Source organism: Glycine max, chromosome 1 (genome assembly GCF_000004515.6).
Source record: "Glycine max cultivar Williams 82 chromosome 1, Glycine_max_v4.0, whole genome shotgun sequence".
NCBI lineage: Eukaryota > Viridiplantae > Streptophyta > Magnoliopsida > Fabales > Fabaceae > Glycine > Glycine max.
Window position 1 is genome coordinate 55,031,553 of NC_016088.4, and position 22,733 is coordinate 55,054,285.

Consider the following 22,733-nt stretch of genomic DNA (forward strand, 5'->3'; position numbering starts at 1 on the left):
TTTCATTCTACCTGATTTTAACTTTATTTTCTTTCCTTTCAAAGTTTTCTTTATAAATTTGTTAGGATATTCTAATATAGTTTGGGAAAAAATAAAATTAAAAGAAAAAATCATTGCTGATATTTGTGTGACTCGATTAAAAAAAGGAAAATAACAATAAAAAAAATCAAATTATTCATTTTTATATGTTACTCAATTTCGGAGAAATGTTTGAAATAAAATTTGTTTAAGTTAATTAACCGAATAAAGATGGCCTAAAAAAATTTCACCTAATAATGGAGGATAGAACGAGGTAGGTATTTTATCTTTATTCCAGTTTGTTGATTGATGGTGCTCCCAAGAGTTTGGGCAACAGATTTTCACGCTTTTTTCTCTTGCACTAATATACATCTCCTGCTGACGGAAACCTTAAAAAATGCTCTCATTTTGCCCGTCAACCTGAAAATCACTGTGAAGACCAGAGAGTGACAATTTAACTCTTGTTAAATGTGATTACTTATGCTTCTTTGTTGCTTGCTAATCCAGGTAGATAATCATTTTTATTTTACATTTCAAACTCTAAAAAGAAAACAAAAGAAAAAAAAACATTGTTCTAAAGACAAAATCAAATGCTCCATTGTCTCTGCCTCAATATCCCAACACCACCCTAAGCTTCACGATCACTTTGGATTCTTCATAATCATGTTAAAATATCAGACATGATTTTGGTTAACTTTTTACATGTATGACTTCAAGTAAAATAATATAATTGATTGAGTTGATGCAACTTTAGGTAATTTCTGTCTTGAATAAAAAAATTTACGCTAAATTTTATTTCTATGTTACTTTTATAATGAAATTATTCAAAAATAAATTATATTCCTTTAAAATCAATTTTACAAAATCAATTTCTTCAAAATTATTCTGTCAATAATTATCCAAACTCACATTATGACAACTTCAGATCCGCAAGCATCCCACATTCACACGTCCTTCATTTCTTTTAATTTTTATTTATTTATTTGCATTATTATTTTATGCTATGCTGAAGCCCAATTTGTCTGGATGCTTTTGTTAGGTTGCCCTATTTTCATTCCATAGATTGTCCTTAGGTGTTGTATGGGTTGATTTGAGTTGGGTTTGGTCTATATGTAATTTAACATAATCTAATTAAATTTGAATAGGTTGGTTTAAGTTGATTTTTCAACAAAAAATTTAAAAATTCAATCAAAATAACCGAATTTTAAATGGTTTTGATTTGATCAATGGGTCAAAATATTTAATTTTTCTATTATTTTTAAAATCAATGTTTTTTATAAGCTAAATTTTTTATTGAATAAAATATGGAATCATTATTTATAATTATTAGGTGTAATCAAATAGTAAAAAAATAAGAAAGAAATCCTATTATTATCATCATCACATAGACTAACATATCATATTAAATATGATTTAAAAATTAAAATATAATAAATAAGCACCACACCCATAAAGCCAAAAAAAATCCAAAAACTATAACTATTAGAGTATAATTTAACAATTCTAATGTTCTCAAATAATCAAATGAGTAGTGTCAACTAAAACTTCAATTAAATCTAAAATAATTTGAAACAAATTAAAAATAAAAATAAATGTTTTACAACCAATTTTGCTGCAATAAATTTGACCCACAAATTTGAAACATAAAAGTAATTGATTTTTTAAATTTAAAAATATATATTATATATGTTATATATAAAAAATAAATAATAATAATAATTTAAGACAAAATAACATGTCAATGAATTCATATATTAAAACCTATAACCCAACTAAAAATTCAACGAATCTGAATGGATTAGGTCAGATTTAACTCAAACAAAAAAGAAATATTCAACTCAAGTAGTTTAGGTGAATTCTAATTCGCTTATACTTGTTACCATCCCTAGATTTTCCTTTCCATTAGTAAGATCACGGGCAAATTATGCTATTTTCCCAAATGTTAAACGTACACTTTTTTATTTTTAATATTTTTTATTAAATTTCTTTTCTTTCGTAAACTAATTTTCCAAACATATTCTTATGCTAATAGATAAATGCATTTAAACATTCCGGGAATTATTTAACACTAATAGCAACATTATTATTTAATAATAATAATAATATACTGAACACACTGACTTCCCAGCAAAAGTTTTTGTAAAGCAAATACTGTAAGGAATTGAGCACCAATCTATATGTATAATATGGTAATGCAAGTAGACCACGTTTTACACTAACAAAAAGCTTCCCTAACCTGCAAATAAACTACCTGTTTATGCATTATTTAAAGCAACAGGGTGGCCCTCTCATGCTCACAACAAACAAGCCACACCTATCTTTGTTAACTATCGTTGAATTCCAAGAGGAGTTCAATGAAAGAAAAGAAATCTCAGAAGGGAAAAGGAATTCGTACAGAAATATAATAATTTGTTTTATAATCATTGTTTCATGCTTCATATAATTACTTTGAAACCCTTTCATCATTTGAAGAATCAGCAAGCGAAATGATTGGGTTAATGCAAGCCTACAACAACAAATAAAGAAATCAACTACCCGAGATCATGAAAATTATAAATAATCATTGCACCATCATGTGCCATAATGCATATTCTCTGCTACTTCCTCCATTTTTAAAACTTGTACTTGTCTCCGATTATACCCTTCAACCCGTGCTCATGTGTAAGGCTTTTTAGCATAATTAACGGTGGGTATTATGGAACACACGTTTTATATAATTCCAATTCCAATTCCACGGTACGAGAAAGAAAGAGCCCCCCGCACGTGCAAAGCAATAGGAGCTGAATCATCGATTAACGATATAGCCCAACAAATTAAATGATTCATTAAACCGTTAATCACATGATAACCAGCTCAGGTGATCACATGGCCACGTCTTTAATCAAAATGCTAAAAGCTTGCATACAACAATATGATAAACCAAGTTGGGTATTGAAGGTGGTCGCACATGCACCTGCACGTGTGGAGAATCACACAATCTAATCTAGGACAGCTAAGGGACCTCGCAATGTTGGGGGCAAAGACTGTGCACGCTGGTTAAGAAAGTGGGAGGAAGCTTGAGGGAAAAGCCTCTTGTGTTGATTCATATTACCATTATAAGAAAACACAAGGTATAATGATAATCATCATTACAGGGAAAGTCAAGTTTGACCGTGGACCAGATCAAGCAAAAAAAAAACAATTGGTGTTGTTTGAATATTTTTCTAATAAAAATATTCAATAAATTAAGTTTTTTATATAGGTTTAGATTAACTTATATAAAAGTTATATTATAAAAAAAAATTCATTTAAATTTTTCAAAAACTAATTTTAATTAGTTTATACATAATTTATTAGAGAAACTTAATTTTTTCTTAAAAATACTTCTTTTAAAACACGTGCGATAGACATTCTACACGTGTGCTTCGCTGTCCGTCGGCACTAGTTGGACATGGAAATTTGCGAGACAAGTAGGATCCATGTGGGTTAACTCACAACTCGAGGTGAGAAGGACATGGACAGCAATCACAGCATTGCCTTTGCAACCATGCAAACAGTTTAACTTTGTTTCAATATTCAATTAAACAATTAAATATAATAAGGCCTTTTGTTTTTTGTCTATCATTAAGATAATTTTGATGAGAAAATATAACTATGTCTATAACAGTTGTTTTAAGTAAAATAGTAATTTTTTAAAAGTTACCAGAAAATTTCTAAGTTGTTTTCATTTTCCTACTTTTAAATTTCTCTTTTTCATATTATTGTACTTCACATCTTTTCTTATTCTTGTTCTCTAAAAAATAGTTTTTGAAGATTAATTTATAAAATAATTTTTACAAACTAAAAAAATAAAGAAACCCTCAATTGTCCTAAACGTCTACCATTTAATGTGAAAGTGCATCCAAAATTAACTTAAAGTTAGCTTGTGTAAAAAAGGTTAAAGTACTAATAAAACGAGTAGGACATAATTTCAAAATAATGTAGCATTCAACAAAACATGGATGGCGTTTAGAAATATTATACATAATTTATTCAAACTTATAAAAATATTTCTGGAGTTTTATATTTTTTTAAATAAATCTCAGTAAAATCCATATGATAGAAACATATTGAATAAAGAATTATCTAGATTGATTACTCGAATGTTTAATAATACAACTTTAACTCAATAATATTAATATCATTTATTTCAAGTATTTTTTTACATTCAAATAGATTTAATTAAATTGTATATCTTAATATCAATATTGTATTCTTAGTATTTTTTATTTTTTTCATTTAAATAGGTAAACTTTTAAGTATATCAATTGACTCAAGTGCAATACTTTTTGAACTTATTACCAATCTTATAGTAAATTTTTTCTGTCAAAAAAAAAAACTAACACATATTAGTGAATGGAACTAACAAAGTTTTTTGCCTTAATTAAAAACACATTTTTCTTGATTTAATATGATTTTAACATTTATGGTTTTTTTTTTATTTGAATAAAAGAAACATGTATATTTTTTTTAAGGCAACAGAAACATATATATTAGAACCTCAATGTGTGCCCAAAAAATAATTCTGTACCAAAATATATTGGAACCTCAAATTCAAACTCTATCATGGACTCTTTCTATCCGTTTTTCTCCACATCATTATGTTATAGTACGAAAATACGAGATAATAATTAGGGATGAGATAACTCTCTACGAAGGAAGACAATTATCAAATAAACACCATCATCTGTTTCCAAAAGGGAGGGGGCCGGGGAAATAAACATCCTTACTCATTAGTCCACTTTTAATTTCAACTTATTTCACTCCAATAATTTTATTTTCCAAAGAAGATAAATAACTTGATAAGTTATGTATTGATTATAGGACGAGAGGAGGGTGGTCGTTGCTGTAATCTATTAATTGATGAAGTGTGATCATCTCCGACAACGAATATAACCACTAAATAAACAAGTAATATTTGTAAAAACCTTGTAATTGGTGTTCATACATAGTTGTTGAAGATGATGCTGATTAGACCGCGATACTTTTATGAGCTGAATAACCACAAATTGTTGGCCCTTAAAGAGATATACATTGATCATAATACAAGTTGACACTCCCTATCGTGATGTGGTTGGCCAAAGTCAATTTTTACATCTTTCTTTGACAAAAATTATGGTATATATCATTAAAATGGTTGAATTGTTTTCATATTATCTCTGTTTTCATTCCCGCTTTTGATCACTTTTGTCATGACAAGAACACGAACGACAAAATGTGAATTTATAGATATTTATGATATTATTTATATATAATAAACATGACTTTGTTTATTATATATAATGACTTTATTACAACAATACTAATTTCTAAACAAAAAATAAAATTCGCGCTATCATCAAACCTTTTTTATATTAACGCAACTACTACTTTTTTTTTTTTCTTATTAGGAGTAGTATTTCATATCATTATTGTTAATAATTTGCAGAGGTCATGGCGATTGGTGCTGAGTTGATGAAATTCGAGTTTATGGTAAAGAAAGAATTCAGCACATGTCATAGCTACTCTAAGAAATAACTTACATATGGATGAGTTTTATACATTCATAAAATAAAAATATATAATAATTCTTATAAATAAAAAACTTGATTAACCTTCCTAGCGTAGGAATGGTGGGACTTGTGTATAAAACTTGGAAGTGGAAGGATAGTACTCTACTACTCTAGTAGAATTGTAAAGGAGAGTCAATAATTTATCATGGCTGTGACAAAAGTAACTGACAGGCAGATAAAATCCAAACCAGATTCTTACGAACGAAGACATGACTAAGTGAGGTGTGAAGTCTAGTCAGTTTGGGTGTGTCCGCGCGCGTGTGCGGGGTCCCACCTGCTAGAGAAGTAAACAACTGAAATTGTCTACAACCATAACCAATCATCTAACACCAAAATCAATAAAGCAAATATAAATCTGAGTTTAATTTTTAATGTTTATAATTTAAATCTTTCAATTTCAATAATATTTTTTAATAATTTTCATTTAACAAATATATGAGGAATGAAATAAAAAATATATGAATAAGATGTAAAATTGGAATAGAATAGAAAAAATATACAGTATTATTATTTAGATAAATAGAAGAGTTAATTAAATTTTTCTTCCTTCAACTTCCACTACTTTGTATTATAATTTTTGACAACTTTTAAATTTTTAATAATTTTCTAATCATTTTTAGTTTTTATAAAAAAAATTATCTAATTATAGTCCTCATTTATTTTTATTACTCAAAAATAGTCTTAAATATAAAATAAATAAAAGACTAAAAATTAACAAAACAAACATTAATTATCAGCCATAACAATAAACAAAACAAAAGACTAAAAATTAACAAAAACAAACGTCAATTATCAGCAATAACAATAAACAAGTGATTATAATTTTTATGTATTATTAATTTAAAAACTTACACTATGAACTTTTTTCTGAGAATTACACTGTCAATTAATTAATTAGTAATTATAATAAATATAACTTTTCAAAACAATTATTATAAAAATAATAAAATTATTATACAAGTAGTGTATAATTAAATTCACATTTTATAATTTATAATGGTAATTTTTAATATTATTTGAATTTACAATATATTATTAATTATTTAGTTTAAATTTAAATTTTAATAAATACATGTTAGTAGACATCTTAATAAATATTAAAAAATATTTTTATACACATGTACTCTGGAAAATTATTATTATTATTTGGAGTGTTGTTATAGGTAGAATTTCTCTCACTTTAATGATGATGTTTGGCATGCTCATTTTGATTTTATTTTACAAAACTTGATTTTGTTCAATTTTTTTATTTGCACGCTTGATTTTGGATAAAAAAAAAGTGAAATTGTTTAATTACAATAAAACTTTATGTATTGTTAATTAAATATATTTATTATGGGTTGTACGCATGTTTTTGTATTTTATACTTGCAGTTGATTGCATAATTTTTAGTTTTAATTATATGAAAATTAATAAAAAAAATAATTTACTTATTATTTTGATCACCTAATAATTGATTATTGTAATTATAAAAAAATACTACAGAAAAAATAATAAATTAATTAAGGTATTATATAAAATAAAAATTCATATAAGATTTAACGATTTAATTAAACTAAATATATACTTGGGGTAATTTTCTAAATTATTCATATAACTCTGCCAAATTTTTTATAATTAATTTTTTGTTAGAAAGCAATTAAAATTGAAAAAAAGAGGAAAAAAATTACAAGTAAAATCATAACCTAAAAAAATGGTAATATGTTTTTTATTAAATAAAATTTGTAACTAAGTATACTTAATAAATAAATTAATTATCAATTAAACACTGTTTGACTGCGTTAATTGTGTATAATAATCAATAAAAATGTCTAATTAAAATAATCAAATATTCAATATATCGACTAAATTTAAATAAATTATAATTAGCGTGAAAAATAGTATTTAATGGCATATTTTATATTTGGTATTAATATTTTATTCTAACTACATATATTAAAATATTTTTTTTATCAAAGCAATCAAACACTATTAATGCTAATATGGCTAATTAAAGCAATCAAATATTCAATATATCAATCAAATTTTAATAAACTATAATTGACATGAAAATTTGTATTTAAAAACATATTTATATTTGATATTAATATTTTATTTTGACTACATACACTAAAAATATTTTTTTTATATATTACTATAAATATAATTGTTTTCCGTAACTTTTTAAACTAAATTTATTAACTAATTAGAACAAATAATAAGGAATAAATAAGGATGCACATCTATGTGTATCTATTAAAAAACACAATTTGATTAATAAAAATAAATTTATAAAATAAAAAATTATTAATTCTAAATTCATAATCCTATAAAATAAAAAATTTGTTTAAAGACCTATATAAAATACAAGATAAAAAACAACATTAATTATGTCTCTTACATACCATAATCCTATAAAATGTACATCTAATTGGATTTTTTTACATTTTACTTTGATTAACAAAATACTAATTTATACATTCTTATATTTAATATATAAAATTTGAAAAACTAGACTAAATATAAAATTTATATTAATTGAATTATATAAAATCTGTATTAATTAAATTATTTTTAAAAATAAGAAAGTGCCAAATGCCAATCCACAGAGTAAAATATATATATATACCCGTCCAAATTGTGGAAACTTTAGGCAGCGGAAGCACACAAAACATTCAATCTCAGGCAGAAGCATCCAATCATAGAAAGGGCGAGTTGGTAATTTGATCCATCTCCAAAGTCGAAACACAGTGCGAATGAATGAACATCAGGGTCCGGAGTTCACGCGCGAATCACGTGATGAACGGAACCAAGGAGAAAAGATTGGGCCCATAATGGAATTGTCGTTAAACAGTGAGTTTCTATTATTGTGTGCCTGATGACAATTGACAAGACTTCGTATTTCAGCCAAAAACTTTTTTTCTTTCTTTCTTTAAAGAAAAATGACACTGTATATAAATACAAGAATAAGTTCTTGATTCCTTTTGGAGCTCTTCTTTTATAAAGTTTCTCCATCTCTTTTTAAGGAAAGGATTAATCATTATAATGATTTTTCCCTGCCATAAACAATGAATCATAATTTATATTTAAAATATCCAAAATTAATTTAATTTATGATTAAAAAATATTATTAAAAGTTCGTCTAGAAACTTAAAATTAAAATTTTCTAATAATTATCTATAATTATTTACTTTTTAATTCATGGTTTAAAATATTTGTGGTTAAATGCTTGAAGTCAGTAGATACTTAACCAGTCCTAACATCATATAATTTTGCCATAAAGTTCAGTATTACTTTAATCATGGTGTTTCGATTGCATCTAATTTTGCGTTTGAGCACAGATGTACCCCGCTCACCACACCCCCCCACACACACACACCCCTTTCTCATAAAGAATATTGTATCTACTTTTGAAAACCATTTAATTAATATATTACTTGTGCCACGCATTAATTATATTAAAATATAAAAAATATATATCTTGTTACTGACAAATATTCTTCATTTTTAACTTTTAAGCAAAGACCGATGGTAGAGTATAGCTGATGACTACTCATCTCCGGAGTTCAACTCATTCTGTCAAGAATTTTCCTAAAATAAGTTTTGATTTCCATCTATTAATAGACATAATCATTGAACGCGTGTAAAGGAATCTATAATGCAAAAAATTGTGGTTAACATTAGCAAATGGTCAAGAATTAGAGATGTTGAAACTTTGTGGAACAATAGTAAAGAGTCGATATCTTTATGAAATACTAGAATTTTCTTAACAAATATTTTAATATTTGAAAAGGTATTAAATAAAATATATTTAAGATCTTATATCAATATAGAAAATTACTACTTCTGAAACTAATTTTCATTTAAAGTGATACTCACACCTTAAAATAATGAATAGTGATAAATGTAGTGAAACAAATTAATACTATTATTCTCTAAATGTCATATAATTCAAAATAAAGGAAGTAGTAATGGAGAAAATGATTTGAGGATTAATGAATAAGATGCTTAAAATCATTGAATTAAAAATGAGTTTTGGGGGGACAAGAAGATTTTAGTCATTTTGGGAAGAAGGGTGTTTGTTTTGGTTGTAAAATCAATTGCAGTTGGAGTAGATGTGGAAGACAGGGATGGCATTGGCATCTAAATCTAAAATAAATACACTTGACTTGGTGCGAGTTGGGACAAAGTTCCCACGTGACGTGGTCCTACCTACGCGGATGAAAGAAAATAGAGGAGCGTGGGACTCACGCGGAGATGATGGGAAATAGTACTAAAATAAAATAATGGAATTGAAGGAGTTCAAATGATTGTGATGAGGAAGGTGTTGGAGCGTGAAGGGACAGGGCGACACCCACGAAATGGTGGTTGCAGCACGTGTCATGCAAGCAGCCATGTTGGTCCACGTGAGTTGGGGGCAGGTTTTTGTTCGACAAGTTTCCCACGTGAATCAGCCTCAATCATCTTTAGCGACCGATCCAAAATTCTAAAGTAGTGGTATAAATTTTATTTATAAATTTGATAAATTTTTAAAAAATGAAGGGTATAAATGCACCCCCTCAAATGAACTAAGTCCGTCACTGTGACCTTCTCCCTTCGGCTAAATACCACTTCTTTTAACAAATTTTATTTAAAAATATATAAAACAATCAGACATTTATCTTTAATGTTTACGCTACCTAATTATTTAGGATAATTTTACATTTGATATGAATTAGTAATTTCTCATAATGAGTTGAAAAATGTCTGGTTCTAATCATGACCATTCGCTGTGTTGATTTGGACAATGGGTGATGGCGGTAAAGTGTAAAACAAAGGGCGATGATGGTGTCCCTACCATTGACATTTGACCTCAGCCGTTGATGTAGGGAACTTCCACTTCATTAGGGGGAGCCTGCAGGTGCATGCTGGCCAACCGGGTTAAATGCTCAATAATATTTCTTGCTATTTGTGATTAGACATCAAAATGGAACAAACCAAGTGGGCTTAATTATGTTTGGTGGATTGACTCATCAAGGAATTTTAGGGCAATACCTTTACCTTCTATTTTTCTCCTAGACAACTTCAAATTCTTGTCGATTCTCATCCCATAAAGTTCAACACTTTTGTTAACATTCAAATTACAATTAAGAGTGCTCCCACTTTCAAACCCTAATGAAGAAATCCTGTGTCTACACTAATTGATGACTTTTTACTATGCTTACTAATTTATGACTTTTAATAGTATACCAAATGTGTTTTTATTCGAGAATATAAAACATTTATTTTTTATAATTGTGAATTTCATACAAATTTAGTTAGTGTCGTATTAACAATTACTAATCAATATTCTCCTTAATGCATAAAAAAATGAACTAATAACACTTTTTGTTTAAAAAATTACAATGAATATACATTAAAAGTTATAATAAAATGCATAGAACTTATTTTTCATAAAAAATTGCTTTTAAAATGACAAATAATTTAAAATGGGAAAAAATAAAAAAGTAACAAAAAATGGGGAAATAATATGAAAAAAGAATTAAATGAGAATAAAAATACATTTATTTATTTTTTTTTGTTTAATAACAAGAAATCAAATTTATAATATATATATATATATATATATACAGATTTTAATATTTACTTTTTATATGATGATGAATAGTTCAAAGGTTTCACCGGCATTTTAATAGTATTTTCTAAACACATAAAGTAGGTTGTGTTCTAAATTTTTTTATTTATAAGAAGTACACTCTAAAGAATCATTTTATAAGTTTAATAACGTAAATGAACCCGACCTATTGAAAATTAAAATTACGTATGAAAACAAGCAATAGTGTAAAAAGAAGAATGTATATGAAATAGCATCAGTAAAGTATTTGAAGTTTGTGAAAGGTAGTATCTGTTTACCAGATGGTAAAAAAGGCACGGGGGGGGGGCTATAAAATGGTTAGAATCGGAGGCATGAGATGAGAATAGGATAGAGAAAGCGAAAGCAAGTTGTAATATTTGTGGGGTAAAAGCCATGATTCAGATAATTGGGGCTTGCTGACATAAAGGCATGATTGAACTCTCCACTCCTTTCTATATAATCCCTTCCACACGCACTTCTCCACTTCATAGTCACAACTAGAGATGACGGTTCAAAAGGAAGATTTGGGCTTGAGTCTAAGTTTGAGCTTCCCTCTCCTCTCCTCTTCTCCTTCCAGCCACAACCCTCAGAAACCCTCTTGGAACGACCCTATTTTCACTTCTTCAGGTCTGTCTTAAGATTCTCAATCTTTTCTTTTTCTCTTTTCCTTCTTGCTTTTTCATTTCCACACCTTTTCCTATTTAACAATCATTTTCACTTCTTTTCACTCCCTTCAAGCACTTTCAAAGCTTCCTAATTTTCCCCAACCCTCTTTTTACTCCATACTTTAGCATCCAACATTTTTTTTTTTTTAATTTCTAATTCCCAGTGTTGGTTGCTACATGCTAAACGGTGTGTTTTGCATGCAGGTGAAGCTGGATCATTCCTCCGCGGAATCGATGTGAACCGTTTACCTTCTGTGGTTGATTGCGAAGAGGAAGCAGGTGTTTCATCTCCAAACAGCACGGTTTCTAGCGTCAGTGGAAAGCGCAGCGAGAGGGAAACCAATGGAGAAGAAAACGACACAGACAGAGCTTGTTCCAGAGGCATCATCAGCGACGAAGAAGATGCTGAAACCTCTAGAAAGAAACTTAGACTCTCCAAAGATCAGTCAATTGTCCTGGAAGAGAGCTTCAAAGAACACAACACTCTTAACCCCGTAAGTAAACGTACACATGCCAATTAATTTTTTTTGTCCTGTATCAGAGACATAGTATCCTCTGATCTACTGGATCATATATTAATCTCACTCACGATGTATAGGTGCGATTGATCATAGAAAATTTTGTACACAATGTGAATCAAATACAGACTGTTGCTAAATAGATTATTTTCATTCACAAGGATGTAGTGGGACATTATACTGTTCAATTAATTTGTTTTTTGTTTTGTGCGTGAATATGTTGTTGTGTTGTTTGCAGAAGCAAAAGTTGGCACTGGCGAAACAGCTGGGTCTTCGAGCGAGACAAGTGGAGGTGTGGTTCCAGAACAGAAGGGCAAGGTGGGTTCATTTCGCCAACATTTTTGTTGTGTGATCTTTAAGAGTTTTACTGAAATTAATTTTCAGGACGAAGCTGAAGCAAACGGAGGTTGACTGCGAGTTTTTGAAAAGGTGCTGCGAGAATCTGACGGAGGAAAACAGGAGGTTGCAGAAGGAAGTGCAAGAGCTTAGAGCACTGAAACTTTCCCCGCAGTTCTACATGCACATGACCCCACCCACCACCCTCACCATGTGCCCCTCGTGTGAGCGTGTCGCGGTTCCCCCCTCCTCTGCCGTTGATCCTGCCACGCGTCACCATCACGTGCCTCCATCTCACCCCCGGGCCTTTCCCATTGGCCCATGGGCCAGGCCCTTCGATGCCCTCCGTCCCAGATCTTAGACTCGCGGAAACAAAATGACAAAATTGAAAAAAAGATAGGAAGCCATGAATTATGTGTTCAAAGTGTGGTCTAAGATATGGTTGTTAGGAAAACTGATTTTGTGGGTCTCTAATGTTTTGTACTAGTTTGACCCTTCGTCTTTCTTTTGGATTTCGGGGCATGACCTGGTCTAGTTACTAGTTAGGTTTTTTAGTTTTATAATACTTACTGCGTTACTCTCGTTTCTCATGATTAAATCCGAGACTTTCTGTAAAGTTTACTGGTCTTAATTAATAGTATTATATATAGCTTTCTTGTGTGAGCAGATTTTGTTCTTATACCTCAAAGTCAAATTGATTGCGATCTTATGTTTACATTTTCAAAAGATCCTTAGTTAATTTCCAAGATGCGGGAATTCGTGGGGACTTGACTAACTACGGGTTTTGGATACGAATTTGACATAATAAAAATAATATTAAACATTTTAAAAGGAGTTTTGCCCTATACGACCAAACAATGGTTCAACAAATTTGGGTCATTATGGGTCCCAATTGATGATGCCTTCTAGTTGTAGAAGGGGAGAGAACCTTATTTCAATGGATTATGTGAGCATTGGCAGATTTCTAAGTTGTGCATGCTTGTTTACTAAAATTGCCCTCTCCCTCCCCCACAGGGCTATCCTAATACAAAGCTTGAATCTAGGATTGTCACAATGTCACCTTTGTAAGTTTGCGTTAAGTACTATCATTTTTCCAAGTTAATATTCTCATCTCCTCAACTCACGTTCTATGTTAGTATTTTTACAAAAGTAGGTTCAAAGTTCAATATTCTCAACTATGTTCTTCAACCATTATTTTTAATTATGCAGGTCTACTCAATTTAAGTATTTTTTTACATTCTAGTCATTGTCATGTCATATTTTATTTTATAGGAATCTTATTGAAAACTCGCATAACTGACTTAGGAAGTAGATTTTCCATAACAACAATTTGATAGAGGTCCAATTAAAAAATAAATACAAGTTCAAGAAACATCTTGAAAAAATAAAAAATGAAAAACCTAAAGAGACCTTCGGACTAATTTGAACTTTTTTTACTTCCTCCTATGCACGTAATTTGTTGCTCCAAACAAAATATAGAACAATTTTGCACGTCGGCATCCACTAGTAAAATTACATTTCACAAACCCAGTCCAAAGTCTTATAAGCCCAAAAAGAATTAAACCCAACCCAAAAGAAAACAAAAAGTTTGAAACGCGGGCTTAGCGGCCAAAAATTGGGACCGTAACCCGACCCATACTAAGCAAATAGAATGAAAAAACAAACAAAAACAAAAAAAGCGTTTCAAAAACCCTCCAATTCCATTCTGTAAGGAGTTTTCCCCTCTACGAGACAGAGTCGTTCCAAGCAGGGACGCGTCCCTTCACTGAGTACAAATAAATCTGAACCGTTTGAAAATCTCGCACCTAATTTCTCAGTGTTTGAGAAAATCTCTCTCAGTTCTCCGTTTGGTTATTATCTCTGAGAAATGGATAAGAGGCTCAATGGACCCACCGTTTCGTCCAGCTCTAACGGCGGCTCCGCCGTGGGACGATCTTCTCCTACGCTTCAACCAAACTACAGTAGCCGATTAGTTCAGGTACACTCACTCATCCTCTCAATTTTAAGTTCCGCACTTGCTGAGCTACTTCATAAACCCTAGCTGCCTGTCACTAACGCAGTGTTTGGTTGAAACTTTTATATTTAAATGGTTTGCTGCTTGCGTCATGTTTGCTTCAATATGTGCATTGTGTGTTTGAGTCTAATTCTTATCACTAGTTTGGGTTTTTTCATTGTAATCGTGGGTTTTGTGGCGTGGGAATTTGTTAAGCGAGATAATGATCTGTGAATTAACCTCATAAAGTGAGTGTTTGTCATGTGCTGGACTTACTCATAATTTTGGTTTTATGAATCATGCATCCTAGTTATGTCAATTTCTTTGCTAGTTTGTTTGGTTGGCATTTCAGTCTATGCAAAATTGAATTTATGCTGGACTGGTAAGTTTAAAAATGAATTATTTGTTGTGGGTTTGTGGTGTGGGAACTTGTTATGGTGAGATAATGACCTGTGAGTTAATCTGATAAAGTGAATGCTCGGCATTTGCTGTTCTGATTCATAATTTTGATTTTATGAATCATGCATCCTAGTTATTTATGTCAAAGGCTTCATTTGGTTGGTATTTCAGTCTGATGCTGGAAAATTAAAAGATTGAATTTGTTCTCTAAATGAGTTAATTTTCATGTTACTGATGCAGGCTAGAAGTTAGCATTTCATATTTGTGAAATTTATAACTACTGTATTGCTAAAATAATAGGAAAGAAATGGTTTGTGACATTTGATTTCAGGAAGCATTGGAACACTTGGCATCCATTGATCTGATTGAGTTGTGCAAAGAAGCCAAAGTTGAGCGCTGCCGAGCAACTCGAGACTTGAGAAGCTGTGGTCGCTATGTCCACCATGTCTTGAATTCATGCGGACATGCCTCTTTATGTGAAGAATGTAGCCAACGGTGTGATATCTGCCCAATTTGTAGAATCCCAATTTCAAAAAGTGGTGCTAAAGTGCATCTTCGACTTTATTATGAATGCATAGAAGCAGGCCTTATTTCGAAAAGGTGTGATGAGAGGTTTCAAGAAATAGAAGATGGGGACAAACAACTAACTGCTGACGTACAGCGCCTTTATTCTCTGTTTGACGTTGCACTTGAGAATAACTTGGTTTCTTTAATTTGCCACTGTATCCTTTTCTACATCAGTCATTTTCTTGGCATATTTTATTTTATTATTAATTTACTTATTAAAATTTTAAATATAAATACTTGTCAATTGGTAAGTAAAGTTATATGATAAGGCTTTGTCTCAGTAATGTTATCACCTGAGAAAATTAAGTTGGTTTTTCTTCTTTATCCTCCCATTTTTCTTATTTGTCCTATTGCCCCCTTGTCTCCACTTTTGCATTTTCTTGACCTGAAATTTTACAGACATCACAGATGTATGTATGGATGAAACTGCTGTTTCCAGTGATCCTGTCATTGCATTTTTGTTGGATGAAGTGGTAGTGAAGGATTGGTGCAAGAGGACATTCAAAAACATCATTGCTGAACTGCAGGGAATTTGTATCCTTAAACCTTGTTTTTTTGTTGATATCTAAAGCTAATTATTAGTATGACCTTTTTCCATAATTATATTTGTTCTCCCTAACAATTTTCACTAGATAATATGGACATTTTAGGCTTGAAAGAGAGATTGAGTTTACTTCTGAAATTTTCATTATACTTGAAGGGCATATCAAATGTGCTAGACATTTTGGAGTCATCTTTTAAGGGTACTCTTTCAGCACAACTTCACGATTTGCAGAATCTCCAAGAGAGCATCATGAAGACAAAGCAGGTTTGGTTTTGCAAGAATTCATGTTCAATGGAGTCATTGCTTAACCGTTATGATTTTTGCATTAATATTTGATTTTTGACACATTTCTTGCTTGGCTGATGTGCTGCCAAGTGTCAAGTCATCACAATAAATTCGTACATATTATCTATTTTTTAAATGATTCTGTGTGATTTTTGTTGGAAGGGGCTTTATACCTAATCTTCAAAAGTGTTGATGACAATGGGTAACCTTTGTTGTTGTAGTTCACTATGATGAAGTATATAAGAGGGACGTTTGTAGAAATGACTGTTATTTGGCCTTGCACTTTAATTAATATTGCTTATAAAGAGTGGTTTGCTGGATTTAGTCTTCCTCTATCTGTCTGTATGTAGCTCCAAAATTAGAGTAGCTCATTGCAATCTTCATCCTGGTGTTTAATTTTTGTTGTTTTACCCAGCATATGGATGTTATTATTTGGTGTACGAGACATCAATTTTTGGAAGATGTGAGATCACGTTTTACTGATAGTTCGTCATGGTCATCAGTTGTTCGGACAAGGAAATCAGAAGCAATTAGACGTGCTTGGCCTGATCCAATAAATCAATCTGTGGAGTCATCAGGACATGATGGGTCTCTATTTATTGAAGATGCAATGAATAATCTTGATCTGGAGGAGGGGTTTAGGAATGAAATTGTAGAGGGATTGGAAATTGCATCCTTGCAGAAGGACAGTGAATCATTTTTGGGGTCAAATACTGATCAGATTCTGGGTTACTATCCCTTCAAAAATCTTCGTTCTGCTGTTGACTTGCTCTTTTTACGTGGAGGCTCTGATATGGTGATTGCAAAACAGGCCATTGTATCCTTTTACTCCTATTTTTTATTGTCAGTGTAGAACTGTGTTTGTTCTGTCAATAATAGTTATTAAGTTGAAGCAATACTTCTTTCATTCTTTAACATCTGTAGTTTCTGTATTATTTATATGATCGCCACTGGACAATTCCTGAAGAAGAATGGAGATACATACTTGAGGACTTTGCTGCTACATTTAGTATTAGCAGGCACTCATTACTTGAATCTTTGACTTTTTACCTTCTGGATGATCACACAGAGGAGGCTTTACAGGTAACGCCAACAAAATATTATGCCCAATGCGTCTTGAGGAGCTTGTTTACCCTGATCTTAATTTTTTTTAAATCCATTTGTATCATGTTTGCTTTACTGATGCTGCTAAAAAAAGGTTGCTTTACTGATTTTCCTTTTACAGCTGACTGATGATAAGCATTATATTCAACTAGGAAAAAATATCAGGACTATTTGGTTATAATTATATTGGAATCTTATGTGATCCTGAAAATAAAGCAGTAAAGATGTAATTGGGCTTTAGTTTTAGGTGTTATTTGGGTCTTTCTTTCATCTCTTCTATTTATAAGGTGTGTTTTCTTGTTTTCACTGAAAGTAAAAAGTGACATTTAATAATTACATCAAGAGTCTCCTCTTCCCCATATAAGGCACATGATCTTGTTTTGTTGCATGTTAGTATTTGATGTTATTAATGTGAACCTGTTCCTTTTAGAGTAATATTTATTTCTTTATTTATTATTCTGTTAGGAAGCTTGTCGCCTTCTTCCTGAAATAACTGGCTCAACATCACATCCTAAAATTGCTGAAGTACTATTAGAAAGGGGTAGCCCTGATACAGCTCTCATGGTTTTGAGGTGGGCTGGGCGGGATGGTGGACCTCACGTGACTTCACTCAGAGATGCTGTCACTGCAGTGCGGGTGAGGGTTGAGTGTGGGCTTCTGACTGAAGCATTTATGCATCAGAGAATGCTCTGCACCAAAGTGAAGGAAAAGAATTTCAATAAAACAGCATCTGGGAATACTTCTGAGAAGCAAAAAGGTCAATGTAATAAGTGGGTGGAGTGGATGGAGGTCCTGGTGACTGAGATTTGTTGCCTCTGTATTAGGAGGAACTTGGTGGATCGAATGCTAGAATTGCCATGGAATTCTGAGGAAGAGAAGTATATACATAAATGTCTTTTGGATTATGCTATTGAAGACCCTTTAAGGACAACAGGAAATCTACTTGTTGTGTATTATTTTCAGGTACTTAATTTCAATAGCTGGTTCCATGTCTGACATTGATTCTCATGTTTTATTGATCTTGTTAGTCAATTAGTCTTACAGTCTTTTCAGTTTATACTTTGGAATCTTGTAAATATGTTAATTTGCTACCCAAAGTTGAATTCTGTTCCATATAATGCATATGATACACCACCATCACCTATTTTACTTAGCTTATCTTTGATAGCAAACAATTCCTCCTTCATCTATCTTAACATCTACCATCTTCATATCTTGGCTTGCATACTGATGTGATATTTTGTTTCCAAAGCTTAGTAGATACTAGATCCTAATATCAATGTGAATATATATACATACCTCACTTTCCTATTCGGTTACCATTTCCGTTGTAAATTGATATGAACTTTATTTTGCTTCTTAAAATGTGTCACGGTAATTTAGCATATCCTTGATGATAGTATTTCATTTTGAGGAAAATGTGAAAAAATTTCTGGCTAATATATTTATCTGGGTTTCAGCGCCACAGATACTCTGAAGCATATCAAGTTCATATTAAACTTGAAAAGGCGGAGCAAGATTGCATTTCAAAAGGTTCCGTAAGTCAACAAAATCTGCCAGTATTAGAGAAGGCTATTCACTTCAGAGCCAATTTGATTGTAAGTGATTTAAAATCTTTAATTTTGAAGCAAATGTTTTGTTCCACAAACATTTTATCCTTGGATCATGACAGGCATTAGTTACTTTTATGATGTCTAGCAGTTGCAAAGTTTCCAATGCTAATTTTTTAAAATAAATTAAATGGACTCTTATTTATTATTTAACATGTTTGGAGAACACTGTTGGTCTTAGACTGAATTTGTGGACGATTTATGTTTGAATAAAACAGAATAGATGCTTGGAATTGTTGCCAGAAGTTGAGCAGCAGCAACTGAGGAGCGGAAACTTGACTGAAGGTGTTGTTACTTCTTGTGAAGAAGTTGAAATTCCTGACAAATTTGACGTTCCTCAGATTCAGGATTTCTTGTCAACCAGTTTATTGATTCCTTCATCTGTAAATTCTTCCTTGATGTTGCATAAAGATCATCCAACTGGCTTGTTGAGTTCATTGACTTTAGGAACATCAGCCAAAATAGGCATGTCTTTCCCTACTACTGGCACTGAGCTAGGTAATTTTGGTTCCTTATCATACCATCATGATGGGTTATTTACAAATAATGAGAGGGTTCCAAGTCATCAACGTAAAATTGGTAAAAATCTAAGAAATGATAACTCTCCAACTCCTAGGAATCATAGGATCCGTTTCATGAATGGTTCACCCCTGAAGGGATTTACCAGGACATCACCAAGCAATTCCCAGGAGAATAGGCCGGACAAAATCTCGCCTGGAGTTGAACAAAATAATCAAACTACCAGTCCTATGGAATCCTGGAAGGCTACAGTTAACCCTGTTACTAGATCCACACTTAGCTATCCTAAAGAATTTGCAAATGATCTCTCAAATGTATCTAGTAAGAATGTCCAATCACATAAAGATGAAAGAAGTTGGAACATGGGGTCCACTAATGATCCAATGGATGTTTCTCGGAGGTAAGAATCTAATAACCCATTTCTTTCGCTCATTGCTTTTGTTCATATTACCTGTTTTGTATAATTTTCGTGTATAAGAATATCCATGTGCCTTGATTTAATGCTTCTTAATGTTCACCAAAAAGGGTATAATATTTTTGTAAACTGAATCCTTTTGTGTACTTCATTTCTTTATAGCCTTGTAGATAATAAATTAAATACTGAAGAAAACATCAAGGGTGCACCTAGATGGAGATCTGATGATGCGAGTGATGAGGAAGATGATCGGGATGTGGGAAGAGCAATGGATATAGCTTATTATTCAACTCCTCCAACTCAGATGACAAGACGAAGCAGAGTTTCCAGGAGATGAAAACTCAACTTTTTGGTGAAAGGTTTCTGGAAATTTATGTGAAGAAACAAGAAAATACGTATGTTAAAGGGTTGTTTTTGAAATGAGAGCTTCGCTTTTTTGAAACTCGGGAGTTTTAACGCCGGTGTCTGTTGTGCAGCTAATATTCAATGAAGAAAATTTTAATGTTAAAGGTGCATTTTTGTATCCTTTTCCTTCAATGAATCAATGTTAGTCCAAAGTTTTTAATATTTTCTAGTTTTGGAGAATGATTCATTTAAAATGATTTTTTTGAGCAAATTCAAAGGTTGTTTCATTTGGCAGTATCTTTCAATTTCGTCCTAGTAAATGATCTATCTGGGAGGTCGAGTTCACATGGGAATGGATCATATGTTCAATTTTAAGTTTTTAACATGATAAGGCCATGTCTAAATTTTATATTATCTATAGTTTATTTAATTTAATATTAAGAGAGATATAAAAGTTGAATTATGTAATGTTTATCAGGAGAGAAATAAATACAATTTGATCCATGATTTATACGGACGATATGAAAGTTGAATGATGTTACAAAGTTGGCTCTCGAACTTTCAAATTTATGAATTTATTCTTTCAATTTTTGAAAATATATGAATCTGGTCTTTCCTCATGTTTAAACTAAACATATAGTGACAGTTTTTTTATTGTTACAAAGTTGAAAGAATGACTAAATTTAAAAATATATATTATATTTGACTTTATAATGTTGTATTATTTATTTTATAATAAAATATATATATATAATTTTAATATCTATAAAAAAATGTATATTTTTCCTTAATATATTAAAGAAATTTATTAACTCAATGGTTATAATACTATTATTCGGGTACAGGGGGAGTTTGAACTTTGAACTCCGTCTTTTTTTTTTGGGTAGTGAAACCTTAAATGCTAACTTTTAAAATATTAGAATAAATTATATCGACATTCTTGAAGTTTCGTCAAATTTCTTTCAATACTTTTCATTTTTTTATCCCTATATTTTCTTAACATTCACGCTCTTTATACATTACATTAATTATTTGCTTGAATGTCCGTGAATGATAGCGTATCATTATATTCTTGTACAATGATGGCGTTCGTTTCTTCTGGATAATTCCAACGTTGGACGTAAATTGGCGCATTCCAGAGTTATATATTGAATTGTTTAATGATCAATTTTTTTGGCGCCTTGGCTCGACATTGGGTTAATATATTTACTAATTTGTGTTAATTGCGGAAATCTTTATTCTTTGCTGATTGTGTTTATCTTTGCATCGTTAGTCTTTTTTTTTTTATCATATTGGCAATGAGAAATTACTTCCGTCTTGTTGATAATTAACTTTTATCATAAAATCTGATTATTTATGATCATACCACATATTTAACACATTTTTATTTGTCGATTATTATATAGTATTAAAATATTTTATTAAATACAGAATTGATAAAGTTAAAAAATAATTTAAGGATTTTTTTACAAATTAAAAAATAATCAATATATAAATGAATTAAACAAATCAAACTTATTCTTTAATTTTTCAAAACAAGTCAAACTCAAATTTTTAATTAGACTTGTTTAAATAAATAAGTCAAGTTTGCCTTATTGATTTTTTTTTTCAGAAGACAAATCAAAATATCTAGTATGCGGTTCGATTCCACTTATTTTCCCCTAATCGATGACACCTGGTCTTTTAATGCTCATTAACTATATAAGCAAAGCAAATAAAAAAAACAATTTCACCCAGACACTAGACAAGCCGTTATTCAATATTAAATATTTCCTTTATTTCTTTGGAGGAAAATTGAGAAGGAGAGTAAAAACATGTGGATTTCACTTTCAGTATGTTATGTTATGTTTCCTCTCAAGGTAACTATGATTTTGGACGAAAAAGGAAAGTGCATATAAGGTGTTCCTTATAACATCAAACAAGTGATTATGATTTTTTCTCTCTCAAGAAACAAGTGATTATGATTTGGACCGAAAAGAAGAATATGATTTTGGATGGAAAATTAAACAAATTATTTGTAACATAATTTTTTAAAAAAAAAATAAAAAATAATCATACCAAGAAAAATAAAAGATTAAAAGTTTATTTTACTCATTTAATTAAATGGAGAGATTTTTTTTTATATATTTTTCGTTTATACTTTAGTTCCTTCAACAACATTTTTTCAATTTATTTATTTTTTTCTATTTTCTCTTCTTTATTTCACTCTTAATTCAAATAAAATATGAAAAAAAGTATACAGATGATGAAAA

At 30.6% G+C, this 22,733-nt stretch overlaps 2 protein-coding genes across 3 annotated transcripts; both read left to right on the forward strand.

Moving 5' to 3' along the window:
- The first annotated feature begins 11,525 nt into the window (after positions 1 to 11,525).
- Positions 11,526 to 13,366, forward strand: LOC547858 (homeobox-leucine zipper protein HAT4). The gene is made up of 4 exons (XM_003517362.4): positions 11,526 to 11,808; positions 12,051 to 12,340; positions 12,603 to 12,682; positions 12,749 to 13,366. Exons 1-4 carry the CDS (start codon positions 11,685 to 11,687, stop codon positions 13,059 to 13,061), a joined length of 807 nt encoding a protein of 268 aa, XP_003517410.1. The 5' UTR covers positions 11,526 to 11,684; the 3' UTR covers positions 13,062 to 13,366.
- Positions 13,367 to 14,380: 1,014 nt separating this feature from the next.
- On the forward strand, positions 14,381 to 20,703 carry LOC100790851 (E3 ubiquitin-protein ligase HOS1). 2 transcript variants are annotated; one of them, XM_041016725.1, is made up of 10 exons: positions 14,381 to 14,678; positions 15,424 to 15,814; positions 16,059 to 16,193; positions 16,292 to 16,467; positions 16,904 to 17,305; positions 17,413 to 17,571; positions 18,058 to 18,555; positions 19,053 to 19,190; positions 19,421 to 19,700; positions 19,819 to 19,985. In XM_041016725.1, exons 1-10 carry the CDS (start codon positions 14,568 to 14,570, stop codon positions 19,839 to 19,841), a joined length of 2,313 nt encoding a protein of 770 aa, XP_040872659.1. In that variant the 5' UTR covers positions 14,381 to 14,567; the 3' UTR covers positions 19,842 to 19,985. The 2 variants fall into 2 exon arrangements, with proteins under 2 accessions (XP_040872659.1, XP_003516657.1); XM_003516609.5 differs by adding an exon at positions 20,299 to 20,703 and having other exon boundaries at positions 14,385 to 14,678; positions 19,421 to 20,121.
- Positions 20,704 to 22,733: the final 2,030 nt, after the last annotated feature.